Source organism: Sceloporus undulatus, chromosome 9 (assembly GCF_019175285.1).
Source record: "Sceloporus undulatus isolate JIND9_A2432 ecotype Alabama chromosome 9, SceUnd_v1.1, whole genome shotgun sequence".
Lineage (NCBI taxonomy): Eukaryota > Metazoa > Chordata > Lepidosauria > Squamata > Phrynosomatidae > Sceloporus > Sceloporus undulatus.
In genome coordinates this window covers 1,765,101-1,790,333 of record NC_056530.1, presented here as the reverse complement: position 1 = coordinate 1,790,333, position 25,233 = coordinate 1,765,101, and the positions used below count along the sequence as shown (strand labels likewise).

General features: G+C 41.2%; 1 protein-coding gene across 1 annotated transcript; it reads right to left on the bottom strand.

Annotated features, from left to right (window-relative positions):
• Window positions 1-6,321: 6,321 nt before the first annotated feature.
• Window positions 6,322-24,912, bottom strand: TRIM63 (tripartite motif containing 63). The gene is made up of 9 exons (XM_042440712.1): window positions 24,605-24,912; window positions 20,126-20,295; window positions 16,253-16,421; window positions 14,790-14,885; window positions 13,084-13,317; window positions 10,490-10,512; window positions 9,882-10,006; window positions 8,091-8,165; window positions 6,322-6,982 (listed from the first exon to the last, which is right to left on the bottom strand). Exons 1-9 carry the CDS (start codon window positions 24,761-24,763, stop codon window positions 6,972-6,974), a joined length of 1,062 nt encoding a protein of 353 aa, XP_042296646.1. The 5' UTR covers window positions 24,764-24,912; the 3' UTR covers window positions 6,322-6,971.
• Between the last annotated feature and the right edge of the window lie 321 nt (window positions 24,913-25,233).

Sequence of the window (25,233 nt, the reverse complement as noted above, 5' to 3'; positions counted from 1 at the left end):
TTCCGGGTTACGAATGTTTTTTCGGGTTACGAAAAAACTTTTGGTGCTTTTCGGCGCTATTTCCCACGAAATCGCGGCTTTTCCCCATTAGCGCCTATGGCATTTCGGCTTACGAAGGCTTTTCGGGTTACGAAAGCGGCCGCGGAACGAATTACTTTCGTAACCCGAGGGAGCACTGTAATAATATAATAATAATATATTTCCCCACCTCTCCCTGCGGATCGAGGCGGGGTTACAACCCGATCAAAACATACAAATACAATCAATAAAATATAATACATCCAATATAATACATCATATCAACAGTAATAATATCAATTAAAAGATAACTTATCATTAGACAACAGTTTTGTAACGGTAGAATTGCACAGAATCATCGTCAAGGGTTAATCAATAAACATAATAATAATAATAATAATTATTATTATTATTATTATTATTATTATTATTTATTTATAGCCCGCTTTTCCAAAAACGATCAAGGCGAGTTACAATACTAAAATACATCCACAACAACATATACAGTATCATAGAATCATAGAATCATAGCGTTGGAAGAGCCCCCAAGGGCCATCCAGTCCAACCCTATTCTGCCATGCAGGAAATCCAAATCAAAGCATCCCCGACAGATGGCCATCCAGCCTCTGCTTAAAGACCTCCAAGGAAGGAGACTCCACTACACTCCGAGGGAGTGTGTTCCATTGTCGAACAGCCCTTACTGTCAGGAAGTTCCTCCTAACGTTGAGGTGGAATCTCTTTTCCTGCACATACATAAAGAAATACATAATTCCCCTTATCCTCCCCCCATTATAAAACTAAACAATGACATTATAAAATACAGATTAAAATTAATTAGACCGAATTAAAATGAGGCATCTTGGGGCAGACAAGGGCAAACCATATCAATATAATGGGACGGCCTGTCAGGGAATAATAATAATAATTTTTACAAGATCTGCTAAAACAAATGATGGTACTAAGTAACTAAGTACTAAGTAGTATTAAGTCCTGCTAAGACAGATCAAGGAAGAAAGCACAAAGGCAGGCCAGTGGTTGAACATAAAGAAAACAAGAATCGTGGTCATAGAATCATAGAGTTGGAAGAGACCTCAAGGGCCATCCAGTCCAACCCTATTCTGCCATGCAGGAAATCCAAATCAAAGCATCCCCGACAGATGGCCATCCAGCCTCTGTTTAAAGACCTCCAAGGAAGGAGACTCTATCACTCTCCGAGGGAGTGCATTCCATTGTCGAACAGCCCTTAAGAGAAACGACACAAATTTCAATTAGACAACAAAGCAACAGAAATAGTAAAAGAATTCTCCTACCTGGGACCAAACATGGATAGAAATGGCGACTGCAGCCAGGAAATCATAAGAAGGTTAAGAATAGGAAAGACAGCTGCAAAAGAACTATTAGAAGATCCTAAAATGCAAGGATATACAACTAGAATCGTACAAGCCGTCATACTCCCTCTAGCCATGTCTGGTTGCGAGGGCTGGACAGTTAAAGGAGGATATCCATAGATTCAAGGATCCACGGCTTGAAAATAAAGTGGGCCCTTGATATCTGCTGGGATTTGGTTTCAGGACTCCCCAATGATGCCAAAATCTACAGATGTTCAAGTCCCATTAAATACAATGGCACAGTAAAATGGTGTCCTTTATATAAAATGGCAAAATCAAGGCTTGCAATTTGGATTGTATACTTTTTTGGGAATAGTTTCAAGCAGCAGATGCTTGAATGCATTTGACCTGCAGCACAAAAATAATTCACTTAGACACCACTTTCAGTGCCGTGGGCCAATGCTATGGAGTCCTGGGATTTGTAGCTTGTTGTGGCACCAGAGTGCTCTGACAGAAAAGACTAAATATCTCACAAAACTACAAAAGCCATAATTCCATAGCCTTGAGCCAAGGCAGTTAAATCTGGTTTCATTCTGCATGATTTCTGAAGTGCAGATGTAGGCTATGCCATGAAAAATCACAGATTGGTATCTTGCTAATGCCGTTGGGGCCGGAAATAAGTATCTGAAAGAGAAGCATTTGTTGCTCTTCTGATGATTTTTAAGATAACTGCTCCTGTCTTCTCCAAACACCATCCAAACTATAGTTTCTATTTTGTCTCCTGACTGCACCCTCAAAATTCAGGCTCAATCCCAGCACCAAAAAGTATGAAACAAGGCATGGATCGTTGTGATTTTTTGCAGGGAGTCATGCAGAATCTCTTATCAGTTTGCTGCCTATATCCAGATGTCATAACTACAAAAGAGGACCATGCACTGCAAAATGCAGGGCATTCAAGAAAATGTAGGACAGTACAAACTCTCAGAACTAAAAACACTAATATAAAAATAAATATAAATTACAGTAATTCATGCTTCTTAGCCATGCTCAGAATGGAGGACATTTTGACATTCCTCCTGGACAGAAGGTTGAAATATAGGATATGTCCCGGAAAAGGAGGATGTCTGGGCACCCTGCCCATATCTACATGGAAGATGGCACTATCTATACCATGTGGTGAAATGATGCTGGAAATACTTGAAATTAGAATAAGGGTCCTTTGTAATCTTAGTGCTTTTTAAAACAGAAATGCGTTGGCTCCACTGCGAGATCTCTGGCTGAATCCTGTCCTTGAACTGCCTATGCTTAAGTTAAAACCATCATGGATACAGGATGCTGTGTGATACAAAAATGCTATACATAATGTATTTTATGTTCCTAAAGTAACAAAGATACTGCCAATCAAAAGGTGCTAATTTTGCATTCTTCCCAAAAAATTTCTCCCTGCCCCAAAAAATTAACTGGGAGGAAAACATTCTATGTTATCAAATTATCAGGAAAGTTTACATCTCTGGTCCTGACACCTTGACAAACAACTGGTTTGGTCAACTACCAGAAGGTGCCGTTTTGATGGAGAAGACAGCATGCAGGGACAGTCGACCCATGCCACCTTGGGTCCTGCTCCTGGAGAAAGGTGGCATATAAATGAAGTAAATAAATAAAACAAATGCCCGACCTTCTCAGCTGAGATCAGATGGGAAGCCTCAGGTCCTGGGGCCAAATCTCCAGATAGCCACACACCTTCCCTGATTTGAGATTTGGGACAAATTAGATTTCAAAGGCAGTAGCCTTTTATCTTGCAAATAGACTTTAAAGTTTATTTCCTAGACTGGATGTCCCAGCACCTACATGGCCAGAAGGAAGGGAATGAGTAATCCCTCCATACCATCTGAATTGAGAACAAGAACATCAAAATGCAGGCCTATGGCTAACATCTTCCATTTTTAAATCCCCCCCCCATGGTTTTTAACATCTTGCCTGATGAAGAAACCATCTTTGAAAGTTTGTGACATGTATTTTGTGCATTTTGGTTGGCCGATAAAGGTATTACTATAGTTTTTTTGTGAGTGTTTCAAGCTATGTGTCCATGTTCTAGAAGAATTTATTCCTGACGTTTCGCCAGCATCTAGGGCTGGCATCTTCTCTACAGCCACAGATGCTGGCGAAATGACAGGAATGATTTTTTCTAGAACATGACCACATAGCCCAAAACACTTACAAAAAACTATGGATGCTGGCCATGAAAGCCTTCGACTTCATAAAGGTTTTGTGGATTTTGGATGATGCCGTACCTTCCTGATGTCACCATCCTTGGGCGTTTTCTCAGCTTTCATATGGGGTTTTCCCATTCCAAAAGGTTGAAATATTAGTGATTAGCAGGAAATGCTATGAACTCAACCAGGATGGAATAATTTGTTCCAATTTTTAAGCCTTGGTCATGCACACCTCTGGCATGCTGCCTGTAGAATTGCAGGAAGCATCACATGGTCTTCAAGATGTGCTTGACCTGCAGTGCAAAAACACAGCATGTGATACCATTAGCTTTGCTGGCTAGACTTGGTGGGGTGCAGCTGAAATTCAACCATATCTGGAACTAGGCAACATGGGGCTTCCTCTTGCCTTGGAACGCCCCTGAAATAAAATGCCACCTTTGATCTGAAAGACATTCCACAGCTTTGGTTTAATTCGTACACCTCCACTGCAATGGATGGGCAGTGAAGGGTCACAAAATGTTCCTGGCACTTTCGGAAAGGGAATTTAAAGCCCTGCATGCTGGGTGTGGGTGTACGCATGGGAATAAAAGGAAGAGTGGGTGCATGAATGTGCATGCGCATGTGGGCTTGCCTGTGCATGTATGTATGTTGCTGTTGTTGTTGTGTGTCTTCATGTCACTGTCAATTGTAAATGACGTATTTTAGTTGTGGGAAAATTCTGTGCACATCTTATTTGTCTTTTTAAATGGCTCTGTATTTTAAATTATTTTTATCATCATCATCATTATCATTATCATCATCATCATCATCAGTATCCCAGTCTTTTCCCAGGACTGGGACTCAGAGAGGCTTCACAACATTAAAAACAGTACAATTAAAAACATTTTTAAAATCCCCATACATTAAAAAGGAATTAAATTATTACGATATTAAAAGATAGTTATTAAAAGAATAAAACATGGGTCTGTGTTGTTTGTTTTTTAATTGCTGTTGTCCCCCGTCTTGATCCAAGGTAAGAAATTGTTGTTGTTGTTGTTGTATTTCTGATTTATGGCAACTCCAAAGCGATCCCAAGAAACTGGACTGCCTATGCTCAGTTAAAATCATCATGGATACAGGCTGCTGTGTGACACAAAAAGGCTACACATAATGTTCCAAGAGTAACAAATGTTTTGTGTTCCTAAAATAACAATGGCAAACCCCCTCTGAACTTGCCAAGAAAACCCCATGATCTGAGGCTGAGAAAGTGTGACTTGCCCTAAGCGCCAAGAACAGTTTGTGACCCTTTGTAGTGGGTTTACGTGGCCAAGCCAGGATTTGAACCCTTGTCTCCAGAGTACCACACATTCAAACCACTGCAACTTCTTGTGGATGCAACTCCAATGCTCCCTTGCTGTGTGCATCCCAAAACTGCTATTTCCATTTGAAAGGATGGGCCCATTGGCACCCCTTGAAATGCAACTAGCAACCTCTCCCCACACCAAGACTGCTATTTACACAACAAGGTGACACAGTGTGTATAGTGCAGGGTGTTTTTTTAAAGGAACTTATGCAATAAATCCCTAGAGCCAAGGGTATCCTTTGTTCCTAGAAGACAGAAAAATCCCCATTATGTCAGGCATTTTGCCTACTCACAGATCCACACCCTTCTCCCTTTACAGCTCTTCTCTTCACAAAGCTGATAGGAATTCCTGGCATCTTCCTCTATCTTCTGTGTAAGGATGCTAAGAGCCTGGGAATGTCATTTGTGCAGACTATAACTCCCAGAATCCCCTCCACCAGCAGCTGGGGAATTTGGGGACCTGCCATTTCCCAAAGGAGAGAGCCAGCATGGTATAGACTAGAGGCTTGAGGTGCCACTCTGAAGACCAGGGTTTGAATCTCCATTTGGCCATGGAAACCTATTGGGTGACCTTGGGCAAGTCATACTCTCTCAGCCTCAGGGGAAGACAAACCTCCTCTGAACATATCTTCCCAAGCAAACCCCGTGATAGGGTCGCCTTAGGGTTGCCATAAGTCGGAAATGACTTGAAGGCATACAACAACAATACCTGTCTATGTGTTTTGCTTAAAAAAAACCAACACCCTGGAGACATGTCCAGCCCAGTGCATTTTGGATATCCCCATTTTGTCCAGTAAATGATGTGGGAAGTTCAGCTGCAGAAATTTCATTTTAAAGAACCCCTAAGGAAGGGAAGGCCTCTGATGGCACGCATAGTTCAAAACATATAACTTTTTTAAAAAATTAATAAATAATGTCTGTTGATATGCCTCCTTTATATCTTCTTCTGACTTTATTGGGTTTTCCCCAGTTTTTGCTTCCTCCATCAATCTTTTTTAAAAGCTTTCTAAATTACTGAATTAAATTGAATTCCCTGATTGATCGACCCAGTTTCACAGATATGGACGGCCAAAGATTGCCTAGAGGTGTCTCGCCCTAGTTATGACCATTTAACTGATTTTAATTGTACTTTATAATGTTATTTTTATGATTATGTAGATTAGTTTGGGGTAGGAGGGATAAGGGGAGTATGTATTTTAATTTATATGTATTATGTATTTTATTGATGTAATTTTTATTGTTGTAACCTGCCTCGATCCTGAAGGAGAAGCAGGATATAAATTAAACTTATTATTATTATTATTATTATTATTATTATTATTGGTCTTTGCAAAGTTTTGGAGGTAATAATTTTGATGGTCTGCCAATACCATGGTACCCTCCAGCACACAGTTACTAGAAGAATCGTTGCCACCAAAGCTAAAACCACAATTCATTTTTATTGTGTAGCTATATACAACCAAAAGGAAAAATTGACATACATCTTTCACTTGAACTACAGGCACTGAGGCAGAGAATATTCTTCACCAGACTCCTCATTCTATATCAAACCAATGAACTAAAACTAGTATTTTTGTTCTCTTTCCTACAGTCTAACCCTAAGCTTTACTGTCGTCTTCTCTATTACTGGTTCTACGTGGTGCAAAGAAATGCTTGAACTTAATTCCCAGAATCAATGTCCCTCGGTCTGTGGGTGATACGAAAGAAAGAAAATCAGAAAGAAAAAGAAAAAGAGGGAAAAGCACATTACTTTACAAAAAAATCAAAAATCAAGTGCCATGGCAATTTTGTACAAAAAACACATGACTTATAAAACGTATGAAAGGTTCTGTTTTGCACCCGTGTATAAAAGTGTCTTTGTGCAAGATTTCATTCTGAATTGTCAGGAATTCCACTTTCCTAACGGTTCTTCTTTGGCTGGACTTCGCCTTTCTCCTCCTCCTCTTCCTTCCTAGGCATTTCAGTTTGGGTTTCTCCTACTCCACCCTTCATCTTTCCCAAATCCTCCTGGTATCTCTGTATAGGCAGAGTTTCCTTTTCTTTTCTTGGAATTCGTGACACCTTGTTTTGTTACTGAGGATCTGAAACAAAAAGGGACAATGAAAGGTAATGGTAAGTGAAAGGAACCTATTGAAGATGTTGTGGAATATCATACTACACTTCCAGGAAATATGGGTAGCTGTGTTGGCCATAAAGCAAAGTACTATGACATCCAAAAGCCACAAAACAGGGATACCTTTAATCAACCAACCAAAGGTATCACTGTTTGCTGCATTTTAGATGTTATCACATTACATTGGTATAGCACTGTTATCTCACTTGTGCTATTATGTGGAAACCTGGGATTTGCAGTTTAGGGAGGGTAATTTAGAATTAACAGCCAGAGAGCTCTTAGGTGACAGTAAACTACAAATCCCAGGTTTCCATATGTGGAAGACATAGCAAGTAAAGTGGAATAAGAGGGCTATAACAGTGTAGTGTGATGAGGGCAGGGACCTGTCTAACTATCTGTAAGTCGCTCTGAGAGCTTTTGTACCTAAAGAGCAGGATATAAATACAATCAATCAATCACTCAATATTGACTTTGAAAGATGAAAGAAAAACCAATGTATGGTGCCTGGACAGATAGATTGGGGATTTTCTGGACCCAACAATCTCAGGATGAGACTGACTTGCTAACTGATTTTGTGGCATGATAAAATATGTGCATCATGCTTGCTTTCTTCTAACCAGAATTTGCAGGTCCCATTTAGCCAGCATGGTTTATTGCCACTAATAGACCCGTTGTCTGTCATGAATTTGTCTCCCATTTTGAAGCTATCTAGGACCAGAACCATTACTCAGAACCACTAGCACTGCTGAGAACCCACAACATTATGGCAACATCAGACTGGAAATCTACCCATCCAGGTCAATGGCCTCCTGTGTGAGGAAAAGCCACAACCTGATAGTCAAATCACAATGATATACACAGGAGGTTCAAGTTCAACACATTATCTCTAATGTGCCATTTTGGATCCTGATGGCACTGAAATGATGTTTTTCAGATGTTTTCCAATGCTATCAGCCTCCAGGTGGATCGATATATCCAAAACAGTGGCTCCTTCTAACAAACTGCCCAGCTTAAAAGTTTCAAGACTTTCTCCTTTATCCCGAATTTTCTCCCCAACCTTTTTAAAAAATACATACTGTCTACTTTTCCACTTTGAGGTTCTTCCTCTTCAGTTTCTTCGTCTTCTTCATTCACCTCTTCACTGTCTTCATCTAAAAAAGGAAGGAAGAAAACAATGGGGGGAATATTAGGAGCACATTTTCTATAAAGTGACCACCTGCTAAAGAGCTTTCTGGGCCTGGGAGTTTAGTTAAGAAGGAAACTGTCATCTAGTCTGGTATAGTTTATTCCAGTATGCAAAGGGGCCTTGTAGCACCTTTGAGACTGAGCGAAAGAAGTTGTAGCATAAGCTTCCCTAGACTTAATTTACTTCATAAGAGGCATGGAGTGAACTGGTGTTACAAGATCCCTTTGCATAATCATATTTCAGACTAACATAACTATGTTTCTGAATAGTTTGCTCCAGGCAGGGATCAGAAAAGATGGGCTACAACTAGTCCAGTTTCTATGTATGGTGTGAAAACCAGACAGTGAAGAAAGCGGATAGGAAGAAAATAAATGCATTTGAAATGTGGTGCTGCAGAAGAATTCTATGGATACCATGGACTGCTAAAAAGACAAAAAAAATAAAGGATCCTAGAGCAAATCAAGCCCTAGAAGCCAAGATGACTAAACTGAGACTGTCATACTTTGGCCATATCATGAAAAGACATGACTTGCTAGAAAAAGCAATACTGTAATGTTTAATACCGTAGAAAGCAATAGGAAAAGAGAATGGCTGTATTCCAGATGGATAGACTCAATCACGGAAGCCACAGTCCTGACTAAAATGAAAAAGTGCTTTTCCCCCTAGTGCATGCATTTCATCCATTTGCATGTTTAAAATATATGCATAGTCTTGTGCATATTTTACTGTTCTGAAATGTACTTCAGACCTTGCAAATGTGTTGATTTGGAGTGTACTTTGCATTGAGTCTGGGGAGTGGTGGTTTGTAAGATGGATGTTGACACTTTTTTCCCATCCCTATTCTCATGCTCCTCTCTCGGCCTCCTTGGTCACCAGCAGTCTGCTAACTCAGGCAGTAGTTTCATTCTGCATCAAATTTGGATCAGTCTGAAGACCAGCAGGTCAGTATTTTAACAGGTATTAGTGACCCAATGTATTGAAACATGCCAAGCTGCCTTAAGATGAATGAGAGCATTGATCCACCTAGCCCAGTATTGCCAACTTGCATTGGCAACAGCTCTCAAGAATTTCAGGCTGAGTTCATTCTGAAGGCGTCATTCCCACTACCATTTAAACCAAATTGCAATTCAGTTTGAACAAGTTCAAATGACCCTGGTTCCTACTTAAATCGAATCGCTGAAGCGATTTGGCAAAGGGGGCCTTGCATCAGACCCATTTACCTGTGTCTTTTTGAGGCTGCTTTTTCGGCATCTTTTTCAATAAATCGATTCTGCGGATTGGAATTGATTCACATTTCCCTTTTGGCTGGCTGGAGCAGGTCCATTTTGAATCAATTCATGCATGAATGTGAACCACAAGTGGATTATTTTAGAGGGAAAAACTGTGATAGGGACAAATGTAGTGGGAACCATGCTCCGCTGTCGAATCGACCCATCAATTCAGAGTGTACACTGATTTATCTGTAAGTGGGAATGGGGTCGAACAGTACCTAGAGAGGAGAAGCCTTAGTATTCCCTGGTGGTCTACCATCCAAGTACTCACTAGATGCAATCCTATGTGATGAGATTAAATGTGTTCAGATTGGATTTGGGTTTGGGGTCAGGCTAGCAATATGTTGAAGGGTAGAAGTGAAAGTCCTCATAACAATTTCTCACACTGACAGAACATCATGTCACCATACCTGGCTCAAAGTCAATGCTTCTCAAGATTTCTGTAACGTTTTCTGTGTCTACAGTGAAATAGTCCATGTTTTCAAAGCCTGGCTCAATCTTCTCCAACTGAGCTCCCTTTGATGCATCCACAATTCTAAGGAGAAAACAAAACGAGAAAGGGTTTTCATCTTGTAATGATTGTCTGTTTCAAATTGCAGTCTTATTTGTGGCTTTCATTTCGGTAGATTGCATTGTCTTGTTTGAAATATAATTACACGCCATCTCCTGATTTATTGTAATGAAGGATGGTACATCAATACTTTAAGCAGGCAGACAAAACAGCCTTTTTGATATTTTGGGCAACAAGAGGGAAATGAAAAGTAAGGAAGACTTTTCAGGGGTGTAGCTATAGGAGAGGGGGGAAAGAGTGTATTGCCCCACAAATAAAAATTATGCCACCCAATGAAATTTCCCATCAGTCCCCAAATTTCTGGCACTGTAGAAAGTGAGACACTGGTCTCATCTGCACTGCAGAAATAATGCAGTTTGACACTGCTTTGACTGATATGGCTCCTACAACTAATAGATTTCTACATAGAAACTTCCATTTAAAGGGAAAGATGTATTCAGGACTTACGTTTTAATGAGCTGCTTTGCAGTCTGGAATGAGGCGAAGGAGACAGAGAAGGAGAAACATCATTAGTTGATAAAGACGTTTTCTGTTTAATAAAAGACTAGTCAGCAGTTTATTCATTTCATTATTACCTATTATTTAATCATTATCATGATAATAAATTATTTTGTTTATTTGATTTGATCCGTCAGTTATTTAACTTATGTGTCTTGTGTTAAAAGCGTGACTGTCTCCCAAAACTGGGACTTCGGTTTGCTCAGAATAAAATGAAATTTAAATATACAGTTACAACTCGGAAAAAGTTCAAATATACAAACACGCATTTCATGTATAAGGTGTATAAAAATAACTGATTTGCATGTTTAGGGTTGAGTCCCATCTCCAAGATACCTCATCATGTAAATATTCCAATTTTGTTTTAAAAAATCCCAAATCCCATGGGAACAGACTTGGATAATTTGTTTCTTTTATTCTTTTATTCCCGTACCACCATTTTTCTTTCATTCATAGGGATATACAGTACTGTTGTTTTGTCATTAAAAGAAGAGAAAAGGGAGGAAATTGGTGAAAAGAAAATAATAATTTCTAGTTTTGTTTCCACTGTGAAATTGTCAGCTGGCAATAAAGGTAAAGGATAGACATTTTGGAAATAAAATAATAATAAATTAAACTCCTCCAGATAGAATAGAGAAGCTGAGTAATTAAGAGGCAATTCATCATCTTGCCCTCCTAAACAGAAAGCAATAATAGGAACAGAAGCTGCAAGGAGGACACTATTAATTAACATTGCAAGTGACCTCTTTATTTAAATATGGCACATTTGAAGGTATTATGGAAGGATCCTTGCCACAGGACTGGGCACATGTGGATAATATAGTGCTACATTAAGTGTCATGTGCAACTGCCATTTTAATTTTTTAATAACTTCCTCTACAATACTCAGCAGGAACAAATAATAGAGTCAGAAGTTGTGATGGCAGCTCTATGGCCTTTGCTAAATGGGACTCAATGGTGAATAAATGCTACAGTAAAGTCTTGGACATTGCTTGATGTACCAGGGACAGGCAAATTAATCAGTTTTTGTTTTCATTCACTGTATCATCTTTCCAAGGTCAGGTTCTTGTTCCCACAACAGTTTTCAATTAAAAAAAATACTCTGCCTGAACATTCATACACTTTATGTATACTTCCCTTGCTTTAAACATTTTTGTAAATGTTTTTTTCAGGCTAAGTGGCCATGTTCTAGAAGAGTTTATTCCTGACGTTTCACCAGCATCTGTGGCTGGCATCTTCAGAGAATGCTGGTATGGAAGACAGTGGGATACACACACACACACACACACACACACAGACTGAGTATATATCCCTCTCTCTTCCATGCCAGCATTCTCTGAAGATGCCAGTCACAGATGCTGGTGAAACGTCAGGAATAAACTCTTCTAGAACATGGACACATAGCCCTAAAAAACTCACAGTAAACTATGGATGCTGGCCATGAAAGCCTTTGACTTCACATTTTTGTAAATAATTTCCAGTGTGGATTTTTCCTAATCCACATAATTTTCGCAAGCAGTTTTCCCTGACTAGTATATTTTCACTGATATGCATGTTTTATTTATAGATGCAAAAAATAAATAAATAAATTACATTGCAGTATTCAGAAAAGTGCAGGATTAGAAGTGGAATAGCATTTTGGTTCATGTCTTAGTTTGGGAGATGCAACCAGGTCTTAGTTTGGAAGTACTTTATATATTGGTATGGGATGTGTTTGCATTAAAATGCAAAAACTAAAGAAATTTCTTCCTTCCTCCAGACCTGTGTTGAGGGCCAGGTGGATTTATTTTTCCATCTGGTTATGGAAAATATAATGTCTAGATTAAAAGGAATCAAGCTGCAAAAGCAACTCTTGCATTTTTTTTATTTTACCTTCATTGTCACACCTTAGAAAAGTTACCTTTTGGACTACAGCTCTCAGAATCCCTCCGCAAGCTGTAGTCCTAAAAAAATAACTTTTCCTAGCTCCTAGCTAGGAGGAAATAGCAAATCTCACCCAGTCTCTATGCAAAGGACCAAGAGTGACTTGCCTACTTATTGTTCTTCCCCAGTACAGTGGCAGCTGGCATGCATTTCCTGGTTTTTAGTCCAAACTTTAATGGAGCCTCGGGGATAAACTTCAGCACATTGGGGAGTTCAGGTTAAAACTGTGAGCAGACCAACCCACCGACAGGGAAGCCACCAGCTGCCATTGCCATCACACACACATTATTTATGCGTATGTACAGACTAACCCTCGTATCTGCAGGGGATACATTCCCAGATTTACCATGGATAGTAAAAATCATGGATAATAGTGAACCCTATATTTCTGGCTGAAGCTGATCATAGGATCGTGCTGGAGGCCTAGTGTGCTCTCTGAGCATTTGGAGGTCCTCCAGTGCAAATCTATGGTCAACTTCTGCCATATGTTGACCACAAAGTCACGCTGTAGGACACTCAGATGCCTACAGAGACCATACTTTTTTCAGCCATGCATTAGTGAAACCATGGATACTGGTCCCACAGGTATAGGGGTTGTATTGTATAAAGGTTTGACTCACCATCAGGAAAGCAGCCCCAGCTTCCTCCTCCATGGATTGAATGGCTGTCTCCACCAGCTTGGAAGACTCCTCCAACTGATCTTTGTACTGGTGGATGAGGTTTTTCATAAGCCCAACCTTTTCTTCTTGCTCCTTAGCAACGCGCTCCAACAGCTCAGTCCTCTTCTCCTGCAAGATGGCAATGAGAGCTTCGAACTTCTCATACAAAGCCTGTTTGACCTGCCGGCTATTTTCCTATTGCCAGGGAACAAAAAGAAGAAAAGAAGGAAGGAGTAAATGAATGAGTGTAGAAACAATTGCTGAGGGGAGCACATGAGGTTGAAAAAAGGGGACTGTAGGGTCAAGAATTCCTCTTAAAGCTTCTGGAGTGAAATCACAGCAGCATTGCCATTGATTGATCCTATATGTTTTAGTGAAGGTTACAATGAAAAATTAAACCTAAGCTTTCAGGGTGTTCTTTATCCTTATCCTGGTGGCAATTCCTTGCCAAGTTGACACCTGGCTGAATGAAACTACATATGAAAGGGATCTGGGAGTCCAAGTAGACAACAAGTTGAACGTGAGTCAACAGTGCGACGCAGCAGCTAAAAAGGCCAATGCAATTTTAGGCTGCATCAACAAAAGTATAGTGTCTAGATCAAGGGAAGTAATAGTGCCACTATATTCTGCTCTGTTCAGGCCCCACCTGGAATATTGTGTCCAGTCCTGGGCACCACAATTTAAAAAGGATGTGGAGAAACTGGAGCATTTCCAAATAATAATAATAATAATAATAATAATTATTATTATTATTATTATTATTATTATTATTATTATTATTATTATGTCCAAAGGAGAGCAACTAAAATGGTGAAGGGTCTGGAAGCCATACCCTACAAGGAATGACTTAGGGAGCTGGAGATGTTTCGCCTGAAGAAAAGAAGGTTAAGAGGTGATATGATAGCCCTGATTAAAGATTTGAAGGGATGTCATATTGAGGAGGGAGCAAGCTTGTTTTCTACTGCTCCAGAGACTAGAATATGGAACAACGGATGCAAGCTACAGGAAAAGAGATTCCACCTCAACGTTAGGAAGAACTTCCTGATAGTAAGGGCTGTTTGACAGTGGAACACACTCCTTCCTCGGAGTGTAGTGGAGTCTCCTTCCTTGGAGGTCTTTAAACAGAGGCTGGATGGCCATCTGTCGGGGATGCTTTGATTTGGGTTTCCAGCATGGCAGGGGGTTGGACTGGATGGCCCTTGTGGTATCTTCCAACTCTATTATTGTACGATTCTATGATTCTAGGTCCATCTAAAACTTGCAGCAAATAGCTGTTTTTCTCTAGAGTTCCTCTCAAAATGGCAACTGGATGTGAAGTGATGTCACTGCCTGTCACCATTTTGAGAAGGACTGCAGAAAAACAGAGGGAGGTGTTTGGGTTTGCTGGTGAGTGCAGCCCGCAGATGAGTTAAGGGAGAGAAATTGGTTACTGTATCGCCGTCCATTGTGGCCCATCCTGATCTAAAATTTAGATTCAGGAGTTTTCTCCTCTGCTTTAGCTGCCTGGATCTGAAAGGGAGCATGGAATGAACTGCACAGATGGAGATACATCTCTCTCTTCCTTTTCCCTCTCCAGCAATGCCTGAGCCATCAGCCATTGCTCAGGGTTAGGTTTCCTTTCAACAGCTTGGATTTCGAAGAGCTCAGCCATTTGTTGGATTCCTCACCTCAGTGGTTTTGCACGACTCCTCCAGCTGGTTGATGATAGTCTGGATTCTGTCATTCCCTGCCACCAGCATTGAGATGCAGTTGTTCAGCTCCGTCTGTGAAGGAAGAGGATAAAAATAGTTTGAATCCATGCAGCCCACCTCTCCCTCTGAGCCAAAGGGCAAACTGTGCTTCTTCTTTAAAGCATAGCGAGAAAAGAAGATGGCCCTGGAAACAGAAAGTCCAACTGGACAATGAAGAATCCTACAATGCAAGAGGAACTTTCTTGTAGTGAAAAGATTGACTGGATTTAATTATTTCCTTCTTCTCATCTCATTCCTTCCCTTTCTTTTATAATGTTTATTACACAGAAGTTCTCAACCTGAAGTAACCACAGAGATTGCAAGAGGGAATTTCAGGGGGTGCGACAAAGATACCATCTACATTTTAAAAAATAAATTAGAATCTAATTGCTCAATCTAGATTTGCATTTTATGCACTGAGTTAAAAGTTTATTTTTTTAAAGTTCAATTTGTTCACTCGCTTTATCACTTGAGGTTTAATCTGTTGTTCAACATTTAGAAATTAGACTACTTCATCTTCAAATGGGACATTCCTTTTGTAGGGATTTTTCCCATCCTGGAAGGGGGTTGTGGATAATCCATTGATCCCATTCAATACATGTGGGGGAAGACTCCCCCAGCCATTCCCCAAATCCCATTCACAGCTGCTCCCTTGGGAATGGGCGCCCTTTCTAGACGTCTATTGCTACTTCGCAGCTCTTAAGTGACTCTAAATATAACCACCAGGAACTGCTTGGGGACTGCAGTCATCTGTGTATTCATATTAGGGGTCAGAGGCTATTCCTGAAAGACACACAGCGCAGCACATCCGAACATCTCCAATCTGCTCTCTGCCCAAAAGGGAGACATTTTCTCTCTGGCCCTGAGAGTCTATCTGCAGGCCAGTTGATGAGCTGTGAACCCCACTAAGGTCAAGGAAAGGAAACCTTTGCTCTGAAGCCCACTGAGTGACCTTGGGCAAGTCACACTCTCTCAGCCTCAGGGGAAGGGCAAGGGTAAACCTCCTCTGAACAAATCCTGCCAAGAAAACCCTTGGCATGTCACATTCTCAGGGGATGGTAATGGCAAACTTGCTTGGAAGAAAATTGCCATGAAAACCCTATGGCCCTAGGGTCTCCATGAGTTGGAAATTACACATAACAACAACAAATGAAATTTGTGGGGCCACCATAAGACTCCAGGCAATTTGAAGGCACACAGACATATGCACACATACATATTGAGAGGGACCAAGTTGGATAAAGCTGATATTCAGCCTGTAAACTACCTACAGAAAATGTTCAAGGGTTCCTCTGCAACCACACAGCCTGGGGAAGAGTTTGCTGGCTACACAAAGTCTGGAAATAAGCTCCATAACTCAGTGTGAAGTCGAAGAAGCTGCTGTACACATTGCACTGTACCTTTTGTCCCTGGAAGACACTTTGGAGGGGTGCTACTTCGCAGTCTTTGTGAGCCCCAAAGACTTTGCACATGGAGCAGGTGGGCACCTCGCAGGTTAAGCAATAGATGTTGATTTTCTCGTCTTCATGCTCTTTGCACATTGGATGGCTGCCCTTCTTCAGTGGCCGGCTGGAGAAAACACAAGAACAGTAACAGCACAGTTGAGAACATTAGTTAAATTGTTGGCCTAGCACTGGGGAGCAGGTATGTCAGATCTTCTAGCATTTCACAGATGAAAACTAGAACACATATGGCCAAGCAACATCAGAATGTGGTAATGACTGGCAAACATAAATGGAGAAGACAGGAGTTTGCTTTTGCCTTGTGAAGGGCAGGACTCTGACCCTTTGAGTCCTTCCCCGCTGCTATGTTAACTGAGTGTAAGTATTTCAACTCAGTTTGAAGCAACTGGTGTAAACTGAGGACAAAGGGAGGAGAACAAAGATACTGGAACATTTTAAAACCATCTGAAAAAATGGGATGACAGAGGATTCAGTCACTAAGTCAGTGTATCACTTGGAAGGTATAGTGTGTAGATGTTCACTTATTTCATTCTCATATGCAAAGAATGGATAATTTCAACAGTTTTATACCCATTGTGCAAACACTCAAGGGTTTCTGAACTTTTTGATGAATATTCACTATTTGGCACCTTTTTTGGAAAACTTTTGGCTGCATCTACACTGCAGAATTGATGCAGTTTCACTGCACGTTATCTGCCATGGCTCCATGCTATGGAATTCTGCGGCTTGTAGTTTTATGAGATATCTAGCCTTCCCTGTCAGACAGCCACCACAAACTACAAATCCCAGGATTCCATAGCATGGAGCTGTGGCACTTATAGTGATGTCAAACTGCCTTAATTCTGCAGTGTGGCAGCAGCCATATTTTGTGAAAGAGATACGTCTTTGTTAAATTTAATTCACTCTTCTCCAAAAGAATGTGGCATACTGGCTCATCATCAACACCCTTTGATTATTCTTTTCTCTTCTTTTCTTTTAGGGATTAGTCTGTCTTTCTTTCTGAGGATGGAAAACCGAGTCCAGCTCTAAAAGATTCATTGCAGATGTGACAAATCTGGTGTGAAAGCAAGTAAGTCTGAACCCTCGCCACCTCTTAGTACAGTAAGAACTGGATTTGTTCCCACCTCATCTCTAATATTAACTTCCTCCGAGAGATTATGTTTAGACTTTCCTTCTCTGCATGCCACTCTGTCCGAGAAGCTTGCTAGCTGTGCCCATGCAGAGCCACTGAGTTTTATTTTGGGAGGCCGGCAGTATTCCTTCATTCTGGAGAGCGTTCGGATGATACCCCAAAAGTATCTTCATCAGCACTTAGCCTCCTATATTTGGATTCCTCCCTAATCCACCCAAATTTAATGTCCCTTAATGGGAATATATTACTGGGACCATGTGTGGATGCTTTGTGTGTAGACTATTTTCTTAACCCAAAGGTTCTAATATTATCCTGGCTTCATTAGCAACTCCCAAGGTATACTAAAAGGATACTGCTCGTTCAGAACCAGGGTTCATATAGCCAAACCATCTTTTCTAACTTTGGGTGCCCTGACTCGGATGTTTTGGAATTACGAATCTTACCATTCCCCACAAGGCTGAGAGATGATGAGGGCATAATATGTCCACATGGGTATCCAAAGCTGATGTGGGCATAGTACAGTATGTCAACAACTATAGGGTTGGTAAAGGTGATATTTCTAATACCAGCCAATGAGATACCTATTTAAAGCTCACAAACAGGTATCAGAAACAGCAGCTCCTGTTAGGTCCCAATACCTGGTATTTGGACAGGTAAAGTTTCTGAATGCACAGGTTCCTTTGGGTCTTTATAGCCAATAGCCACTGACACTAAATTGCAGCAGCAGAGCTCCAGAACTGTATGAAAAAGTAAAATAAATATAAAATAAAATGACACGTTTTTTTTCTATTAATTTTTCCAATCTCTTGTTTAAACCCCACCTAAGTTATGGGCTGTGCAACATCATGTGGAGGTGAGTTCCATGGGCTCATTACATTATGTGTGAATAAGCATATACTTCAAGTGACCATGGGGTCAGACCAAGCCTTGAGAGGAAGAAATAGCTAGCAAAAGCAGTTGGTGTGGATGCAGACAATCCTGGCAACAGTAATACAAATAATTGATCAAGCAGTGCTAGTTTTGGACTTCCAGACTCCTCCAGCTGAACAGCCAGGAATTATGTTGGTTGGGGATTCTGGAAGCTGAAGTCCCAAAAAGATACCTTTTCTGAGCTTTGACACTGAGTGAAATGTTCATAGGGTCAAGAGACATCTCTTGAGCCACTCTGGATAATTAGAATGGAGAAGTTTTTATGCTTGGCTGGTCCTCTGACAGTTGCCTTCTTTGTCTATTCCTGGATGGGTGCCTCAGCTGGATCTCAACCAACATTGCTAACTTTTCAACAAACCCACTTTGGAGTGGTTCCCCCCCCCCCTCTTTCTTTTTAAATTAGAGGTTGAGTCTCCCTTAGTATCCAAAATGCTTGGGACCAGAAGTGTTTTGGAGTTCAGATTATTGTTATTATTATTTATTTTGGAATATCTGTGTTTCTTAGACATACATAGAGGTCTCTTGGAGTTACTCAGGTCTAAATACAAAATTCATTTATGTTTCAGATACGCCTTATACATATTGCTTGAAGGTAATTTTATACACAACATTTTAAATAATTTTTGTGCCTGAAAGAAAGTCTGTATACAATGAAAGGTGTCACTCTCTCAGCCACCCATAAAAAAGGTTTTGGATTTTGGAATATTTTTCATTTCTGAATTCTGGATAAGGGAAACTCAACCTGTATTGTTTTATTACCCAGCAGCTCGGTCTGAAGCGATTAGCAAATACTGAGGTTTCCTCTTTGGGCTGTGAAAAGCTTTGGGTGGCATCTTGTTTAACATCAGAGGAATATAAATCTCTGCAGGTGTATTTTAAGCAGCAATGTCTGGCAGGGAGTGAGACAGTAAGGGCTGTTCGACAATGGAATGCACTCCCTCGGAGGGTGATAGAGTCTCCTTCCTTGGAGGTCTTTAAACAGAGGCTGGATGGCCATCTGTCAGGGATGCTTTGATTTGGATTTCCTGCATGGCAGGGGGTTGGACTGGATGGCCCTAGTGGTCTCTTCCAACTCTATGATTCTATGATTCTATATAGTTGGTATCTTCCCAGCCATTCCTTTGGCTGTTCCAGGGAAGTTCCAGACAATGGCACTCAGGTATGAAATGTCACTCCAGGGCAGTTTGATATTGTCAGTATCAGTGTTTCCACCTTACCTCCCATCCCCCCTCTATTCCAAAGCAGCTTGATTGCTTTCATTTTATTTTATTTTTATATTTCTTCTCATTTGTTTTTTTTTAAAATTAAATTGCAGCAGCAGAGCTCCAGAACTGTATGAAAAAGTAAAATAAATATAAAATAAAATGCAGTCATCCCTCCACATTTGTGGCTTTGACTTTTGCGGATTTAATTAATATGTTCTCTCTGGGAATCTCTAGTTCCTCCAGCATGACCCCTATGGTCAACATTCAGCAGAGGTTGCACTGGAGGACATAGAGATTCATAGAGGGAACACTTCTCCAGGCATCTGTGGGTCCTCCAGTGCAACTCTATGGTCATCTTTTGGCACATGTTGACCAAAGAGTTGTGTTGGGGGACCTGGATAAGAAAGAAGAAGTACTAACTATTTGTTGCCTTTTCATGACACCCCAAACTTTCGACCTAAAGTAGCCTCTGCATTTTGTCTCATGGTAAGGCCTGCCCAGTATCTTGCAAATAACAGTGGATGGCAGAGGGTTAATGCAAACCTGGTATATTCCTGCTTGTAGATGTCAATGATGTTTTCCACCAGTAGGTTCCTCTGGAGGCCATAGACTCCATGACGGTCCAAGATGACTTCGTGACGGCAAGATGGACAACGAAACCTTCCTCCGGAAATAGTTGTTCCCCGAGAGGTTTGCCAGTAGGGGTTAGCAGCCTACAGAGCCCATCAACAACATGAAGACAAAGGTCGGTCATAGACACAAGATGCAACCCACAAGCAAACACCATCCCACCTTGTCCCGGGAAGTGCAATGTGAGATTTCAGCTGTTCAAGAGTGATCAAATCATTACATCTGATCTCTTATAAAAATGATTCACAATTGTCTTTTCTGACACAATTGGAAACCCCCCAGCATGCTTTGCATTTGCATCACAGACTTTGTCACTGGAAAACTAGCTAGTGTCACTGAACCAAGAGCCAACATGGTGTAGTGGTTTGGTGTTGGACTACGACTCTGGAGACCAGGATTTGATGCCCAGCTCAGCCATGTAAATTCATTGGGTGACCTTACACAAATCACATGCCCTCAGCCTCAGGGGAAGGCAATGCCAAACCTCCTCTGAACAAATCTTGCCAAGAAAACCCCCTGATAGGATTGCCTTAGGTTGCTATAAGTCAGAAATGAGTTGAAGGCACACAACACATGCACATACATATCACTGAGCCAACCAGAAGTTCTTTTGGGGAACTGTTGCAGCAAGATGTTACCAATAGGCCTGGATATCATTGGTCAGAACCAAGCTTCAAATTTGATGTGGGTTATCTAGTCTGGTTATTACTTGGATGTTTAAGCCATTGGCATGGTCCATTTGTCCAAGATTAAACTTTTTACAAAGCATGATGAGAGATTTTCATTCCCATCAGAAAAGACAAGTATGATTATTTTTGGTGAGTTTTGGGATGGCTCTTGAGCTCTGGAGAGATGGGCTGAAGTACAAATCCAAATTAATATCAAAATCAAATGACCAGTGTTTGTAGCAAGTTGATTTATCTATAACTTATACTGTATATCTAGAAATGTAAGTCAAACAAGTAACTTGCCATTGTTGTTGTTGTTATTATTGTTGTTGTGTGCCTTCAAGTCATAGTCCAATGCTTAAAACTAGCATACTGACCCTAAAGCGAATCTGTCATGGGGTTTTCTTGGCAAGTTTCTTCAGAGGGGGTTTGCCATTGCCAACCCCTGGGGATGAAAGAGTGTGACTTGCCCAAGGTTATCTAGTGAGTTTCTATGGCTGAGTCAGGATTTGAACCCTGATCTCCAGAGTCATAGTCCAAACTCAAACCATTATGCCCTGTTCATAAGTCTATCAATGGCTACTAGTCACAATGGCTATATCTACCTTTCAGGTTCCAGGGACAAAACATCCCTCAGTGCCAACTAGTGGGGAAAAACAGTGGAAGATGGCTGTTGCCTTGATACCCTGCATGTGGACTTCCCAAGTACATCTGGCTGGCATAGCCTAGATTAGGTAAATCTTCCAACTTGAACCACCAAGGCTCATATTCTTATGTTCATAGGAGATGTGTGACAGCTGGCAGCACCACAGGCTCAAATGGAGGTCTTTGTCCAACAAAGTTGACAGCTGGCATACTCTCCTAGATCCAGTTTACATCCAAATCACATGCCAGAATGGGTTGATCACATAATGAAATGCTCCAGACATTCAGCAAGACAAAGGGCCCTTTCACACTACACAGTTACAGCACTATGATTCCACTTTAACTGATGTGGCTGCATCCTATCAAATCCTGGGATTTGTAGTTTGGTCAGAATTCTCTGGCAGAGAATTCTAAATCCTAGGAGTGCAAATCCCAGGATTGCATAGGATGCTGCCTTGGCATTTCAAGTGGAATCATAGTACTATAATTGTGTAGTGTGAATGCGTATGTAAAAAAACCCCTAGCTTTAGTCCTCACTTCTGGGCCAGCCCTTGAAGCATTTGCCTCAGCAGTGGCATTAAAAAAAAACGTACTTCGAGGGGAGAATGAAATTAGTTGTAAATTTTTCTGGTTACTTTTTAAAATATTTTTATATTTTAAACTTTTATAATATAAAATCTATACTTTTTATACATTTTAAGAGCATTTTAAATCACTTTAGGAGGACTAAGGCTGCATCTATATTACAGAGTTAATGGAATTTGAAACTGCTTTAACTGTTGTAGTTCAATGCTGTGCAATTCTGGGATTTGTAGATTGCTGAGATATTTAGCCTACTGTGTCAGAGTGCTCTGGTGCCACAACAAACTACAGATCTGAGGATTCAATAGGGTGGAGCCATGTCAGTTAAAGCAGTGTCAAACTGTATTAATACTGCAGTGCAGATGCAGCTTTAGCGGACTTTTTAATGGTTTCATGCCATTCTTCCACCACTGTAATGAGCAATGGCACCATATTGTCTGTTAAGAACTATGATGAGTAATGACAATGAATTAATTTTTCAAAGTAACTTTCCAAACTCTATCATTAGTAATGATAGTTCTGGCTTTAGTTTCAATAGGCATCTGTCCTCCCGCCTTCACTGCAGGAATTGCCAGCCAAACTATAAGAACTTGGGTAAGCTTTGATCTCGGTTCCAGCAAGTGGAATCCAATTTCTCCTTTGCCTTTGGGACCTTGCTTTTGCCTCCCTTTATTTTGTTGTCTTGGAAATCAAGCAACAATGATCAACACTGTTGGAAACAACTGCGTCACAACAACTAAGAGAGGCCCCTGAAGGAACAGCACTCTTATCAGCTGGTTCTTCCTATCTCGGGAGTACCTCTTGGGATAAGAAACACATTCCTTTTGGAACCGTTTCAACTGTCTTCAACAAGAAGCATAATCCTGAGAGGATGTGTCTATTTTTGAAATTTTAAAGGGTGGGTTAGGGACCCTGACAAATGTATAGCACCACCATGATAAACACTGACAGATGTTTCACAATCCCAATGGTTTCCTTTATTTTAGAGTGGGTCCTTGGTATCTGCTGGGGTTGCTTCCAGGACCTCCTGTGGATATCAAAATGTGTGGATGCTCAAGGACCTTATCGCACACACATTCTGGGGACGGAAGGAGGACGCTCGTGTGTGTGCGTATGTGCTGCAGAAAACGGAGTTTATCGCACATGAATACGTCCTCCAAGAGGTCCTGTTCCATCCCCCGGCGCGCACCCATTCGCATCCAGTCCTGACGGGTATGATTTTTGCCTGACGGATGTCAGCAAAAAATCACGCCCGTCAGGACTGGATGCGAACGGGTGCGCGCCAGGGGATGGAACAGGGCCTCTTGGCGGACGTATTCGTGTGCGATAAACTCCATTTTCTGCAGCATGCGCACGCACAGGAGCGTCCTCCTTCTTTTTTCCTCCCCAAGAGCTAATGGAGTGCACACTATGTTTCACGTTTTGAACTCAGTCTGCAACAAATTAAGACAACTGGAGGAAAAAGGGGGAAAGTGGTAGGAGGAAGGAGAGAGAGGGACATTTGAAAAGCAGCTGAAAAATGAGACTACAGGGGAGTAATTGGGACTGTCCCTGCCAAATCCAGACAGTGGGAGCATATAAGCAGTGTCAAACTGCATTACTTTGGCACTGTGGCAGCAGCCTAGAGATACCTTTTTTTGCAAGAAGAAAATGACAACTGCATTTGAGAAATTGATCTCTGAGTGTGGGGGTGTTAAGCAATGTGGGCAGGGATCAATTCCCACTGTGTTGGGAAACTTATTTTTTGTGCCACAATTCCCAGAATCCCCTAGCTATAATGGCCGCTTTCCCATTTCTAACTCAGTTGGGGAAGGAAACTGGTTTTCTTGAGAAATAGTTCTTGGTCAAGGTTTAGATACTGCAAGCCAGAGGTGACTTTTCTTTGGGCCAAGGGACCAAATGACCTCCAAGAGTGGTTACAAAACAATGATGGAGAGCATTGTTCAATATCTAAAATGCATGGTGCAATTTCACTCACAATTTCAGTATCTATAAAGGTCTGTTTTGAGCCTAAGGACACTTAGGGGGCAAAAGTTAAATGCTACAATCTTAGACACATCTTCTTGAACCCGGTGGAACTTACTTCTGAGGCATAGGATTGGCTGGACACCATAGAAATTTCATCAAAGACCAATCTAAGAAAATGCTAACTTGAACCTTTGTGAAAATACTGTTCCAATTTTGACCAGATCCTAGAAAAGCTGCTAACTCCCAGGATTCCCCTGACCAGCATGACCTGTAAAGTGGAAAATGTTGCTATAGCCACTCTGGTTGGGAAATTCTAGGCGTTTCATTTCAAAGAAATAACCTGTCCAAGCTTTGCTTTCAAAGATCTTGTGAACCTGCTGCCATACCTTGTTTCACCTTCCTTACCTCACAGCTCTTGCTTCAGCATTGCCTCTAGTATTGATAGTTTTGTTCTTTGCAAAGGCAAGGCAGTTTTAAAAGTTACAATTACCCACCTTTTGGGTTAATATTAGGAGGGGACCCTACTGACCTGGAAGATGTCATTGGCGCATTTCCTGCAGAGGTTATGCTGGCAAGGTAAGATCACTACGGGCTTGGTGAACATCTCCAGACATATGGGGCAGATCAATTGCTTCTCCAGATTCTCCATAGGGTTAGTGTCCCGGATGATGCTCGGCTGGTAATCCATTGCCCTGTTCGACGCTTCCAAATTATATCCTTTGTAGCTGAAGACTCCAAAGAAAATGTCTTATGCTCTTCTTTTGGGCTTCTAGGGTGCCTTGTCAGCCGACTTGTACAGCCAAGCCTGTGGGTTTCTGCACTTTTGTCTGCCTCTTGTCTATTTATAATTTATCTCCGAGAGTCACATGTACTTCGGCTGGCAGGATCGGTTGGGAAGGGGGTCGTGTTTCCAAAAGGGTGACATGTTGTCACATGGGGGGCTGAGCAATCGTCCCTCCAGAGATTGAGAGATGGAGAGAGCTCTGTAAACAAGGTGGAGGGGACAATCTGTCCGAAAGGCTGGGGGACGTTGACTTCCAGGGAAGTTGGTTATTTTTCTCCTTCGTGGCTTCCTCTGGTGTCTGCTGGGACAAAGAAACTGGAGCCGTCGTTGTGTAAATGGTCACACTTTCCCGAGTGTTAAGTAAGCAACATGAG

What these genes read in the sequence shown, in the direction of transcription:
- TRIM63 (XM_042440712.1), bottom strand. Translation starts at nt 24,763, where the DNA reads ATGGATTACCAGCCGAGCATCATCCGGGACACTAACCCTATGGAGAAT. An exon ending in GTGTCTTCCAGGGACAAAAG is followed by an intron (nt 14,886 to 16,252) that starts GTACAGTGCAAT and finishes CTTCCTTCACAG; the next exon opens with ACGGAGCTGAACAACTGCAT. An exon ending in AAGCATTGACTTTGAGCCAG is followed by an intron (nt 8,166 to 9,881) that starts GTATGGTGACAT and finishes TTCCTTTTTTAG; the next exon opens with ATGAAGACAGTGAAGAGGTG.